The sequence below is a fragment of the Chionomys nivalis genome, chromosome 8, assembly GCF_950005125.1.
Source record: "Chionomys nivalis chromosome 8, mChiNiv1.1, whole genome shotgun sequence".
Lineage (NCBI taxonomy): Eukaryota > Metazoa > Chordata > Mammalia > Rodentia > Cricetidae > Chionomys > Chionomys nivalis.
The window spans coordinates 10042354-10056841 of record NC_080093.1 but is presented as its reverse complement, the minus strand read 5'-3'; the positions used below and the strand labels follow the sequence as shown (position 1 = coordinate 10056841).

The 14488-nt window shown below is 43.5% G+C and overlaps 1 protein-coding gene across 6 annotated transcripts in view; it reads right to left on the bottom strand.

Annotated features, from left to right (window-relative positions):
• Positions 1 to 9376, bottom strand: part of Sorcs1 (sortilin related VPS10 domain containing receptor 1) — a 499209-nt gene extending 489833 nt beyond the window's left edge. For 4 of the 6 annotated variants that reach the window (XR_009057571.1, XM_057777827.1, XM_057777828.1 and 1 more), the window contains exon 1: positions 8593 to 9280. Coding sequence is in view for 5 of the 6 variants with exons in the window: in XM_057777827.1 (XP_057633810.1) it covers positions 8593 to 9150 (558 nt within the window). In the remaining variant the exon portion in view is untranslated. Of the gene's footprint in view, positions 1 to 8592 lie in introns of all 6 variants that reach the window. The other 2 variants (XM_057777825.1, XM_057777826.1) reach the window with 1 other exon arrangement.
• Positions 9377 to 14488: the final 5112 nt, after the last annotated feature.

The window sequence follows — 14488 nt, the reverse complement described above, 5'->3', positions numbered from 1 at the left end:
AGGTATGGAACTACCCAGTTAGACAAATTTACGTATTTGCCAGATAATGAAGCAGGAAGATAAGGCAATCTCTAATATACTAAATATGCTTTTGCCACTTCCAATATATTTTGATCTAGGTTATGTACAGAAGGGAAGAATATTTCATAGTATGTGCTGGACGGCAGAAGCACTATTTGGGGAGACTGTCCTGTCCCACGTGATCAATAAGACCATCTACTATGTCTTAAGCACTGGTGGTTTACTAAGAAGCTGGCAAAATCTATGTGCCTTGGCTCTACATGCGAAAATATAGCTTGTTAACATTACAATCGTGCAAACAGGGAAGAGCTTCATGGACCCTAAAGCTCATTCCTGCGTGTCTAAAGTGAACAAAGATCAAACTGAATGATCCTAGCCATTTCCAGGGAAATTTTCAAAATTCAAAGATTCCAGCATCTACTTCTCATGTGTTAATTTAAGAGTCAATCCCAGGATACTCCTTTAGGAAATACTGATGGAGGCACCTGTAGCTGAATATGTGCTCACTCAGTTAGAATCTCTCCATCCGTCATTTCTACAAAATGCAAGTTAGAGAAAGCAGGCTGCAGAGACATTTCTTAGCCAGAGTTCTGGGCATGTCTAATAGAGCCTTTTAAAACCCTTTAAAGATGCTAATTGAGAGCCTGTGGTGGAACTGCTAATAGAAGGCAGGCTTTTCATGCCCAGCAACACTCTCCCATGAGCACCCCACACTCCACCCACACACATACATATAGGCCCCTGAGCAGGATTGATGGTACAGGATTTGGTGCCTGGATAGCCCAGGTTCTTCTAGTAGGGAATGATGATTAGAGGCATCAATCCATTTGCTCTAGGGCATAACATGATTAGTTGGTTGTGTGCTAACATCCTTCTTATTAGCATTCCCTTAAAATAAAAGGTACAATTGTCCACACTGTCGCTCTAGGGTCATTAGCCAGCAGGGAGTAACCAAAGAACACATCCTACACATCTTCTCTCAAAACCACAATGAGGCATGGCTGAGCCCAGGCAGGTTGGCAAGGGTTTCTGCAGAGGTTAGGGATTTGATCAAGCTGTACCCTGAAGCAACTGACTTCTCAGCAAAGCATGATGTGTCAGTGAGCTGAGAATGGAGTAAGGGCGAAGAGGGTGCCCCCAAATGTGTCATTTGTACCAAGAGTTTCCTTATAATCCCTCTTCCTTGACACCTGGAGTTCTCACTTTCAAAAATATCAGAAATAAAGGGGCAGCATGTTCTAGCAATGAAAGCTTTGATTTCAAAAAAGGCAAAAGGCAAATCTTGTCTTGGATATTTATCAGGTGGGCAACCGTGGGGGAGTTCTTTAGGCTGGGATAGTCCCAGATTTAGAGTGGAAACAGTGGTAACTACTTGTAAACACACCATGAGGACTGCATGACAAAGTGATGGCCCATAACATGTTCTTAGTGAGCAGCTACCAGTAACTTGATGGCTGTTTATAATATTGAGAGAGGTCTCTGGGTTGTCCATTAATTTGTCTTCACTGGAAATATGCCCCTGCACCTAATGTCAGCAAACTCACCTAGATTCTTATCCCCTAGAAGTGATAGGTAGAAAAGAAAAAAGAAAAGAAAAACTGGTGACTCAGTTTAATTCGCAAGCAAGTAAAATGCATTAGCATCGATCCTCATTCCTCCACACTGACATTCTAGATTCCCTTAACTGAAGCCACCGTTAGTATTATTTTTAATTAGGGCTCGCTTGTGTAGAACAGTTAAGGAGGAGTGGTAGTATTAGTCTACTCCTCATGGCCCCACCCTGGCTGCCATAACCCCCGCCCTGTGCAATGTCTCCTCTACAGCGCATTAACAGTGCAATGTAGACCTCACATAGGTTACTGTCAGGAAGCTCGCTGCCAGAATGTCCCTTCATCTCTCTTTAAGATCACTATTTCAAGGTTTAAAGTAAACAAAGAACATGACTTTGCATGAAGCCTCATTCTCTGGAGCCAAAATCAAATGACCTGAACAGCTGAGCGCAGCTGAAGTCAAAGAGCTTAGAATTTTGGAGCCCCATGGCCACCATGCATACTCCTCAACACAATGGCTACAGGTGCACAGGCTTTACCTACCCCCGAGGCTAGCATGTATCTATGTTCTAACACCTGTCTGGAAAGTACCTGGCAAGCAGGCTCTATACCAAGCATCAGTTGCACAGTGTAGCTGTTTCTGACTTTCTTAGTATGCAAAATGACCTGTTTAACAGCAATGCCTTAGATTCCCTCTCTCAGAAATGTAGATTGAATTAGTTTCTCCCACCTCACAAGATTGTGCTGAGAATACAAGTCAGGTAGCGGAAGTCATGCTTCAGTCTTTGAGAACTGAAGCATTCTGTAAGGAGAAAAATGAGCTGTAACTGATCTAATGTGTTAAAGCAACCTTTCAGGAGTGCAATGGAAGCAGATACAATATCTTTAGACACATGGAGAATGGCAGGAAGAAATGAGAGTATTCACATCCTTTCTTTGTTCCACACCTACGTCTTAGAACAGGCTGCTTTCTTAGTATCAATGCTGTGCAGTAAGATCCCACCTTGGTGCCATCAGTCATCTGACTAGTCCAAGAATCCCATCTGGGCAGAGCTTGAGCTCCCCAAGAGCATGGGACCTGGCCTTGCCTCACCCTGATCACATCTCTTCTCTGGCACTGACTTCACATACAGCAGAGAGGCGATTTGGACAGCTCTCCTTTCAGCACTAGAAGAGGCAATATCCCACTCTCCATGCAGAGCTGCAGGGCGTAAGTTGAGATACCCACTTAAGCAAGACAAATATTTTAACGTACATTTAGTGACTCACGTAAGCTGTCAGGTGGGAAGGGGCAAACTAATTTATTCTCCAGGTAGTAGCTGAGGATGCATTTGACTAAAAACCTAAACAATGGCAGATCATTTGGTGTGTGGGGGATGTGTATGTAGAAAAATACGTCAAAATAAACATGAGAGTTGACTCCAGCTGAGATTCAATGTGCAAGTAAGGGCTGTGTGACTTTCAGTGGCCACAGCAGTTTCTGTTCAACAATTAGCCACTGAATAGACCCTAGCTCAGTGCAAGACTGATGAGCATACTCTTTTCTTCCATTGGACATTTAAGGCTACTGCCAGGGTTTAAACTTCCAACACAGGCTATCATAAAGATCGGCAGGTTTCCTAGGCACAGGTAGTTAATGGGCCTACCTCTTCTCAACATTACTTATGCAATCTGCTCAGCTCAAAATGCCTTTATTATACTTTCTAATTACTTGAATGTTCCATGTATGGAAAGGTTCCACTGAAGCATTTGCCCTGCAATAAAGCTTGAAGACTTTCCTTCCAGGGGACGTTCAGTTCATCTTTAAAATCCGACGATATGCTTTTTGCTCCAGAGACTATAAATCTGCTTCAGTCTCTTGTACTGGTTCTGAGTACAAGACTGTAAGATCTCTGAGGGTGAAGGTTTTCTTTTCTTTCCTTCTTTCTTTCTTTCTTTTCTTTTTTTGGTGTGTGTGTGTTCCACTCTGCAAGCAACCCCAGGCCAGTGAACGATGAGTACTTGTAGACTTAAAAGTAAATACAATTTGTGGAAGGCTCTCATAATGTTGAGATATGTCAGTCAGTCCGACACATGTCAGTCAGCCCTTAGTAAATTCATTTACTTCACCTTCAATTTCAGCCCAGCCTATGAATGTCTAAGGAACTACTTGAAAAGATAGACTTCCTGGAGTTAATTTACTCTAGAAAATTCCCGTCGAACATCTAAGATGTTTTCACTTTCCAATTTTACCATTTCCCTGGCCTTCAATACAAAAATAGCACATTATTAACACTCAGATGTGATGGAAATAATCCAGTAAACCATATGCTTTTGTAAATCCATAAGCACAGGCTGAAACGAATGTCTATGGAGAGCTCAAAAAGTATGTGATACCGCAGAAACAAATCTGCACATGGGTGTTGTGGGGGAAGAAGGAGAGAACCATGAGAAACAAGAACTATAGGTCATAGTGCCAGGTCTAAATCTCAGCCTCTCTGGCTACACACGTGAGGTGGACCTTGGCAGTCTGCATGTTGAATGAAGCATGGAGTCAATCTTAAGGAACATGGCCATGACCTACTTTATTCAAATCATTGCAGAGGATGAAATCGAGGACATGAAATTACAGCATGATGTGACTGCATACAAGCAACCAGCTCTCTAATCTGTCATTCTTAATTACCAGTTTTTAAAAAAAGGACCTCTTCTTCTCACCTAAAGAGGGGTTGCTTATTGAGTACTTGCCAACACAAAGTACTTAATATACTTGCCATGAAATCTTCAAGGAAAAAAAGTGCTATAGAAGACATGCCACTCTAGTGTCTCAGAAGAAGGGCCTAAGTCCCAAAGAACTCAAGTGATTTCTCTAAACAATGTGGTGGCAAACAGGAGAGTTGAGACAGGAACTCAGATCCATCTGCTTCTAACACTGCTGCCCGCTAAGCCCCACATCACATCACATCAACGTTCATTAAAAGCATAAAGGACCCAGCGGAGAAGTAAGAATGTCAGCTTGCTAACGAAAGCTAAAAATCTTTTTTCACTTTATTTAAAAATAAAAATGAGTCAGATTGAAGAAGAGAGAAGGGGAGCAACGTATTAAAACATTTTGCCAAATTACTGACACCCTCCTTACCCTTTATAAGATCTGATATGCCATTAAATAAGAAGAAAGAATCTCTTCCCAAAGATAAGCACAGAGCTGAATGATCTTAGGTTACCCTTCTAGAATCACCAGGTGCAAATTCCACCTCTCACAAAAGATGAAGAGGTGGGTGGCTGAGAACAACCAGCTCCCTACTTAGAGAGACTTATGTGATGACAGGCATACAGTAAAGCACTTGCTTTTCCTCAAGGAGAGGAAGCCTTCAGTCCAGAAGATGCCTTCCTATTGCCATCAAACACCAACTCACAAGGGGATTGTGAGTATACAGAGTCCAAAGGCTTGAGTATCTGTCTACTTAAAAACCCACAAGGCAAGCTGTTTTGGCGGTGTTAAGAGCAGTGACTACAGAAGCTTCTTTCCTGCTTTGTGCATTCATGGATGATTTTTCTCCCGGTCCTCTTTTACCCTGCTGGAGCCTCAGCTTCCTCTTCTATGTAAGAACTTCTACTCAACGTGATTAGGTGGGATGGTGAATGAAAGACACCTGACATGCCCCAGTGGGAACTCAGTTTATTCAGTTAGGTTCTTTAGAAATGTCAACTCTAGAAACCATTAAAGGCAAAGTGACACATGAATACTGACCAGGCTGTCATACTCTCTGAAGAGGACAACATAAAAGTTCTCGTGGTGGAAAATCTAAGTAAAAAGTTCTGTTAACCAGTCACTTAGCACTATTGTCAGTGAGAAAAAGCCTGGGTGATGAACTGAAATCTTCAAACTAACTCCAGCAAAAAATATGAAAGGGAGATATTAACACTTGTCACCTACTTCCCACCTACGAGGGATTTTATAGATTAGTAAGTATAACACTTTAAAATCCCTTGGGATGAAAGTATCAACACATAAAGCACCATGAACGCATCTATAGACAAATACATTTGCCACACTCCAAGGATTACTACATAAATTTAGATCAGGGCACAGCATGCCTGGAACGAGTAGGATAGGGACAATATGTTCTTGCTTATGACACTAAGCTTATGACAAATGATTCATACCCAGCACCTTTCATGCCAGAAGATCCCCCCAGGTGTTCCACCAACTCTAGCAACGGTTTCCACCAAGGGAGAAGACTGCAGTGTGGAGGAAGTAGATCACACCCACGGATGAGGCACAACAGCTATGTCTCTACACAGCTGCATGAGTCCAATAGCTGACGGGCAGGAGAAAAGGAAAGGAGATGAGAGACCACTTCAGTTTCTCACCAATCTGGCAGGCAGTCTATAACTAGCATGCACTTGCACCTTGGACTCCGGTGTTACTGTAATCAAAGGCTCTTTTTTAGCTCAGGATTTCATCTAATGTGACAAAGGCTTTGGAGTCTTGTTACATGTATCCCTGAGACCTGGAAAGGAGACTCAGGACAGTGGAGATATCTAAGTATGAAAACACTAGAATTCCCTAATATTGCCCTTAGGTTTAAATAAGTAGATCTCTTACTCTGGATAAATATGATAAAATTGAGAACAGGCCCAAAGTATTTCGGTCACAGTACCCAGTTATGAGTTACTTGTCCTGGAATTCTTGAAAAGTAATCTAGACGCATTCCCCCTCTTTAGATGGATTCCACACCCACAGCATGAACAACAAGCCGTGAGCAAACACCAAGAAGCTGCTCTGGAATTCAGTTCTCCCTCTACTTTCATTGCACAACGCTGTCCAAAAGCGTCTTTCTGAATCTTTCCCCTGTACAACATATTATAATCTTTCTATCTGCGAGGAGTCTGGTCCAGACAAGCAGGACTGGTGTTATTTAATGGACCTGCATAAACACTGTTTCTCTTTCTTCATCATCCACACAAATACATAATATACCAGCAGAAGTACTTCTGCAAGATTCTCAGAGCAGGACCTGGGGAGTGGGAGGAGAGGCTGCTGTGGAATATGAGACATCAGAGGGTCACAATCTCACCCTGTGGTCAACATAATTTGAGTGTTCAGACCTTTAACACTCACCATCTTCATTATTTCCTGCATCTTCTTAAATTCATCTCCCTGTCTAAGCCCTAGCACTAGGAAGCCCCACTCAACTCATATGCATCGAAAAGAAATTAAAAGCTGGCAGTGCTTGGCGCCATTTCTGAAATGGAGGTTAAAATTTGCCAAACATGTATTCTCTTTCCAAGATCTTTTAAGAGATGAACTAAAGTAGAGGTCTAATGGATAAGTGATATTTTACAGCTTGAATTACATTAAAACCCAGGAAGAGTTTGGGTCCAAAGTTTTATCTTTCTCTTTTTCTTCTTAATACAAGACCTCATACATTAGCAAATGTATTCAAAATCTCCCCCCAAAGCCAGAGCTTTGAGTTAATCACTTAAGGGACCCTGAGTTAATCGGTCAGCATGGGAAGATTGTACTTAAACATTAAAGGATCAAGTTTTAGCAGTTTTGATATAAAAAGACATGATGCACCAGGATAAGAGTGTCCAGAACTTGAGTAAAATTTCAGCTTTTTTCATTTTTTTTTTTTAATTGAAACCGTTCGTGAGAACCACCTGGAACAGCAGCCTTTGCCTCTCTATCTTGAAGGTTGCATTGTAAAGAAACCCAGCTGCTGTCCTCAGTACAGGCTAGGCTAGAGCACCAGATACATGACACTGTACATCAAAGCCTTCTCAAGTCTCATTAAAAACCCAACGATGAACACAGCTCAGCGAAGTGGCACTTGTTGGCAACGTTCCTGGCATGCGCACCACAACAGAAAACATTTACGAAGGTACCAGGTTGCATCGCCTGCACATTGTAGACTCGATCTCTATCATCCAATGGAAGCTGCAACTGAGACCCTCCCCCCTTCTATAAGCCTTTAACTTTGCTCGTCGGCTTCACAGCAGTCTGGAGAACTTTACACATACACTTTTAAATCGTCTTTAGTTATTACCATCAAAGCTGGTCCTTTACTGTTTCAGAGCACTGAAGTTTCTACGTTTGGGTTAAACTGTACAGCTTCCTCAGATTTCAAATGCACAGGCTTTTCTGAAAATCTGAATCTCCTGACAGAATCAATGACTTGCACCCTAAATCTCCCGGGGCCTGAAATCTCTTCCCTGTCTTCATAAGGGAAATTCAAATCTTTATTTGAGCTCTTCTCTAGAGGAGGTCAGTCGGTAGGAAAACAACTCCCTGTTGTTGTCCCTGAAATCTAGCTGATCTTCCCCAGGCTGACCATGCGTGAGAACAACTGCCCTTTCATGGGCTAGAAAAGCCCTGCTTCTCAAAACGCACTTGCTAATGCTGTCGGAAGATGCTGGGGAGGCTCTGCGCTGAAACTTGCATCCATTTGGTCCACAAATAGATAATAATAAAAAGGGCACCTAATATCGCACTGCAGTTGGCCTCTCTCGGGCGGAACAAGGGGCTATGTGTTCTGTATAAAAATAAAATAAAAAGCCCCCACACGCGACTTCTCCGTGCACTCCATAAATCTATCCAGGTAAGGAAAAGTCCCTTAAGGGAATTTCAGTGGGGGGTTGGATATTTAACCCTTTCATCTCTGTATTAAAACTACTTTAGCACACCCTCACACTCGCGTTTTTGGTCTTCAGTTCGGCCCTCCAGTGTTACTGAAGAAATAATAATAATAATAATAATAATAATAATAATAATAATAATAATAATAATAATAATAATAGATCTGCCTATTCAGCTCCAGTTTGAACCTTGTGATTTGGAGAAAACTCTGTCGTTGGGGGTGGGAGGGCTCCCTAGTAGGCACCATTAACTCCTGAGGGAGGCCCGCTGGGAAGTCTTCACTGTGAAGCAATTCCCAAGTCCAGAACCCTCTTTCCCCCACATTCTCCATCAGATCTCACAGCGGACAGTAACCCTTTGCTTCTCTGGCCCCTTTGCCCACAGTTCCATTCTACTCACGCTGCTGTTGTGGCCAGACCAGTGGACCATAGCCTGGTTGTGTGCCGAGTCTCCAGTCAGCGCAAACGTGGTGCTGGTCAGTCTCAGCTCCTCCATCCGGAAGCGGGTGGCTTTGTCCGGGTCCCGCGCGCCAGTCCCAGGCCCCTGCTGCCCTCCATCCCTAAGCATGCCCCGGCGGCTCCGACTCGCACCCTCTCCGGGTTCAGTCTTCACAGGATCCGCTCCACTCCGTCTCCTTCGGCCAGAGCGTGCAGCGGTCGTCATTGACACCCTGCTGCCCCCAGATCTCTCCAGAGACAGCGTCCGGTCCCCGGGGGCCACTGCAAACAGGGGTCTCATGAGGAGGGGCGGGGGCGTGGCAGGAGCCCGACCCAGCGGTCCCGGGTGAGGAAAACCTCTTGGAGTCAGGGTCCAGCGTGGGGTCGAGCCGGGGTGCTGCGAGGAGCAGCAGGAGCGGCTGCTGAGGACGCCGGGGGCTAAGAGCACCAGAAGCCCCGTGCCCGCCAGGAGCGCGCTCAGCCTGGTCAGGGAGCCGCCGCCGGCGCCAACTTTTCCCATCGCGGGAGCGGAGAGGAGCGGAGAGGGGATTTCGGACCGAAGGCAGGCGGCGGCGCGGGGCTCCGAGCTGAAGGCGGCAGGGTGTGCGCTCAGGACCCCAACTCCATCCAAGTTGGGCCGCGGCGGGGCGCGCTGAGGCGGCGCCGGGCAGGTGGCTGCCGCTCGCCCGGGCTGGGCTTGTGCGGAGCGCGCGGGTTGGGACGGAGCTGCGAGCCACCGCCGCGCGGGGGTGGAGCCGAACTGAAGTCACGGGCGGAGCGGGCGCCGCGAGCTCGCTGGCGACGCGGGAGGGAGGGAGGGAGGGCGGGCGCTGCCGGGGCTCCGGGCTCTGCGCACAGGGCTGCGGGCACCAGCTATGCCCACGACGACCCTCCCCTAGGTCCGCGGAGTCCCCCGCAAGCAGCCCGCGTACCCGTCCCCCGGGGGGTGGGGGGCGGTTCTGGTCTTTTCCAGTTAGGAGATAAGGATGTGTGAGCTCTTGCTCTTTCTCCCTCTTAAACTGAGTGAGTTGGCATCTAGTCCTTACTCCGAGCAGAGCTTGTGTGCCCTGGCTTATGGAAGATCCCAGAAGGCATCAGAGAGCGACGTAATTAACTGACTCTCTGCGTGTGTGTGTGTGTGTGTGTGTGTGTGTGTGTGTGTGTATAGTTGGGAAGATTTGTCCCCGCTCTGTGATTCCTCCTAGATTCCTTCCCTGACCTCCCAGTCATTGATAACAAATGCACTTAAAAACACGTTTTTAAAGTTAAGGTTCCCCAAGTATTTTGTAGCTCCATACGTCTTGGAAGAGGGAGACTAAACTTGGAAGAAGTGACCTGTTAAGGGTTTTATTCTCAGGGCTTAGCAACAGTGCTCTGAACCGTAGGAACTACAGATGACTGACTTAGGGAATGCGAGTTGTGGGTTTGCTATAGATCTGGATATTACACAGACATAGGAAAGGATTTGTATGCATCTGGTGTCACCAGTGTCTAACCCAGGGTTGCTAACACCCGCATTCGGCTCCCCCTTGAGCAAGTCAGTGCCTGGTGGCGTTCGCTGTGGGACCTCAGGCAGTTCAGCGTCCTACATGTTAAATTAAATGCTTCATTAGGTGATCTTTAAAATCCTTTCTGTTCTTAAATTCTGTAATTCTGTGATTACAATATCAGCCTACCCCAAATCCCCTGATACTGTTCAGAAGTTCAGATAAGGATTTGTAGTAGGTGAGAGGGCTTTGAAAATTCCAAAGAGTTTCTCAAAAGCCTAGCCCTTTTCAAATTGATAGTTATCTCTAAGGTTTGAAATAACTTTGAAACTCTTTACAGTTTTCATGTTCTAGATAACATTCTCTTATGCACATTAGAGTTATGAAATTATTGAGGGAATATATATGGATTGGATAAACATGTTATAAAATAGTGCTAATTTCCAGTTTTGATTTGATTTTTGTTCTCTGACACTTAGACTTGTTATATTACTCTAGAATCTACATTTGTCATGAAACCCACTTGGCAGTGATACTCAGTGATAATATTTGGTTGAGGAACCTTCCTAATGATGTTCTAGAGGACAACTTTTATGATAAAACTCCATTCCAGGGAGATGTCACATACCCATGGCTCCTACAGCTCAGGCCTGTAGTCCCAGAACCTGGGAGACTGAGCCGGGATGATCTCCGCTGATTCAAGGCTGGGATAGAACACAGCAAAGCTACAGAAGTGTCTAGGCTACAGAATGGGATCTTGTGTCAAAAAATTAAAATAAAATAAAATATCAGATTTAAATTGCTCTGAAGACCAAAGCAGGAAGGAAGTGCATTTTTAGGGACTGCTCATATCAGAAATCAAAGTTGAGGACCTAGGCGTGTCCTCTAGCTATTAAAAGACAAGGATTCTTTGAAGAGCATTATACAAATACGGACCCCGCTGAAAGAGAAACACGTTCTGGCAGGTTGTAGTCTCTACATAAAGGCTGGAGTCAGGAATCCTCTATCCTCCCCAGGCTTCCAGGCCACTCTGCCAAAGCCCCGGATGTTCTTGTTCCTCCTCTCAGAAAGGATTTTGGTGCAAGGCAGGGTTATCATTTGCTGACTGCTTTCTTTCCATACTCTGTGAGCCTCCTTTCCCATCTAGATAAATGAGCAGGAGTTCCTCCAGGAAAGAGTGAAGAATAAGGACCCAATAAATTCCCATCCAAAGAAAGGGGACTAGAAAAAAGCAAAATGGGTAAGCAAAAATTAAGTAGTTTTCTGGTCTTAGATATTGCTTCACTAAAAATTTAGTTTTAAAATAGATCTCTTCCTGAAAGAATTAAAAATGGTACAAATGAGTGGAATTTTCTTCCTACAACAAACACCTTGCATCTTTTCCACAAACATGTTTGGAAGATCTCATGAAAACCAGGTGTAGGGTTTATGTTGTAATTCTATCATTGGAGAAGCCAAGATTGTCCCAAAATTTAAGCCAGACTGTGCCACATAATAAGTTCTAGGGCAGTCTGGGATACAGAGTGAAATCTTGTCTCAGAAAAAAAAAAAAAAACTATCCCAACAGCAATAAAAACAAAAAAGATCTCAAGAACGATCACGTTAAAATGATAATAGTCACTGAGACTTTGTTATTGACAGGGAAAAAATTTAAGGCCCAACTTCCATTATCCATTGTTAAAGATAAAATTATACAAACGTGGATAGAACTCACCCCAGGAAATATTGTACTTATGTATGTGCATATTCCTTTTATTTCCCAACGACTTTTATTAACAAGTAGTAGGAGACAGTACGAGAATTCTCTAAACCGTGCATTCCCATGGTTAAAAGTTCTCAGCAACAGGTGAATCATGGGAAAGCCTGCCCAACACTATGTTCAGTTAATCAATATGGTATAAGTCATTATGATTTTACATTTATTTTAGCATTTTTTGTCTGTATATGGGTGTGGGTGTAGAGTTCAGAGGACCAGTGTGCCTAATGGGTTCTTTTCTTCCACCATGTCAGTTTTGGGGATGAAACTCATGTCCTCAGTTTACAAACTCCAGTGATTGCCTGTATGCTGAGCCATCTCATGGGCCACAATATTTATTGTTATAATTGTGCTGAGAAAATGTTATTAGCAAACTAACGTCATAGGCCTGAAGATATCATACATTGATGATTCCTATAAGAGGGCTTTTAATTTTGCATATGAAAAATATCCTATTGTTGTCTAGATCAACATCAAATGTTTCATCAGGAGTAATTCCATGGCCCCTGTCCTGTATCAGTCTCTTAATAGTAACTTTCCAGTGTTATTTAATCCTGTGTTTGTTTTCTTGGTTAACAACCCCCCTCCAAAAGTTATGTGAGGTAAAGGATGATAGCAGTCTTATTAATCTGCACTTTCCCCAATGTCTCCCTCAGTGTCTGGTTCATTAAGAGCTCAATAAAGAACAACCGCCTAACTGTAGAAACACTACCCACATCTCACCTAGCAGGGAACACTGTAAATCAGATGTATTCTCTGTGTGAGACCCTGTGCTCCAGCCTTTAAATGTAGCAACTTATATGGTTCCTCTGAGAATTTTCTCACAGCTAAATATTACCATTTTCTCCATTTTGCATATGATGTCAAACAATTGCCACCCAGGGTCACACTGCCATTAGTGCCTAAGGTAAAGCTTCTGCATATCCATTCCTGCTGGAATTCTCTCTACTCTAAATTCAGCTAGCAGACAACATTTGTTGGTGACTTTCTATGGAGCAGGCACCCAGTAAAAGCATAGTCAGTTTCAGTATCATTGAACAAGCAATACTGTAACAGGTGAGTAAGGGGCAATTGTGTGGAGGGAGAGGAGGGAAGTGCATTAGTAGTCCCTGTCCGCTTGCCCTTATTTGGTATGCATAAGGAGGTGACGCTAAGCAGGGTGGAATATTCATCACTGCCACAATCCTACTGCAAGAGCTACAGTTAGCTAACTTTCTTTGTTTTGGTTTTTCAAGGCAAGGTCTCATTATGCAGACCAGGCTGGCCTCAGCCTTGTGATCCTCCTCCTTCAGCCTACCATATATGGGGTTATAAGCAGGTGCCACCACTCCCGGCTGTCAAGTCAACTCTTACATTCTTTTGTCTGTCTTCCATTGCTCCTTGTCTGATGGATACCTTGACTTCAGCTTACATTAAATCACATTACATGCTTCATCACTAGAACAGTGTCTCTTAATAGCTCCCAAGTCCTTGGCTCTCCTGGGATACTGCTGAGAAAAGGCTTTTTGCATTTCAGATGAATGCCATGAAGAACTGCAGAGGAAAACCAGGTAGAACAATATGAAGGCTGTTTTCCTACTCTGCCAAAGGAATGGTGGGAAAAGTTTAAGCTGCCCTTTAAAGTACTTTCGGGTATCAGATAAATACTGGGCACAGTCTGAATCCAGTCATTGTGTCTTCTCAGACACCCAATCTAGGTTGCTTAAGCAGAAGTACTTAAGGCCTTATATTTGGAAAATGTGGGCTAAGGTACCTACCTGACACATAGGGATGCTATGAAAGCCGGTTTACCTTTGTATAACTCAAGGAATAAATCCTACTGCTTTGCATTTATGTGACTTCAGTCTCTCTAGACCTATAAACCACTTTTTCTTCTAGTTCAATAAATCTTGCAGCAGCTCCAGAAGATAGGTAGGGGGCAGGTTTTGCCTGCATCTTACAGAATAAATATACATTTATCCAAGGTCACGGAGTTAGAGACAAACTTAACAGAGAATCTTATATCTTATTCCCCACTCAGTCCTATCTTGTTGCATCCAGTTGGTACACACATGAATTAAAATCACACACTTTTATTTGGCTATCAGGCATAGCTCACACAAGCATTTCAAACTTCAAAGACCAACTTGTATAATTATTTAGGAAAAGAGAGGCATCAAATAACATCACTGTCATCTTGTGAACTCGTGTAAGCATACATTAACCTATTTAAATACTCAGAATTAATCTAAATAAATAAAATGAATGTATGACAAAGTGGGTTTATTTAAAGGTGATATGATTAGGTTGAAAACTATATCTTTACCAAAAGTCTTATAATGCACTAATATGACTTGTGTATAATCTTCAAATGATCTGAAACCTTCACAATTAAGGTCTCTCTTTTCTGTCATCCTCTAGCTTCTAAATCCAATGCATAATAAAGGTTTATGCCTTATGTTTCAGAACAAACATTGTACCTTTCTCTTAATCCAACTTCTTTAAAGCTACAAATAATAATAAATAGATGGAGATCTCAAAAGTTGTAAATGTGTTCCCTTTAGTTTCTCTGGGAATACTGACTGGAGCAGTGGTTCTCAACCTATGGATCACAGCCCCTTCCAAATATCTCTGTC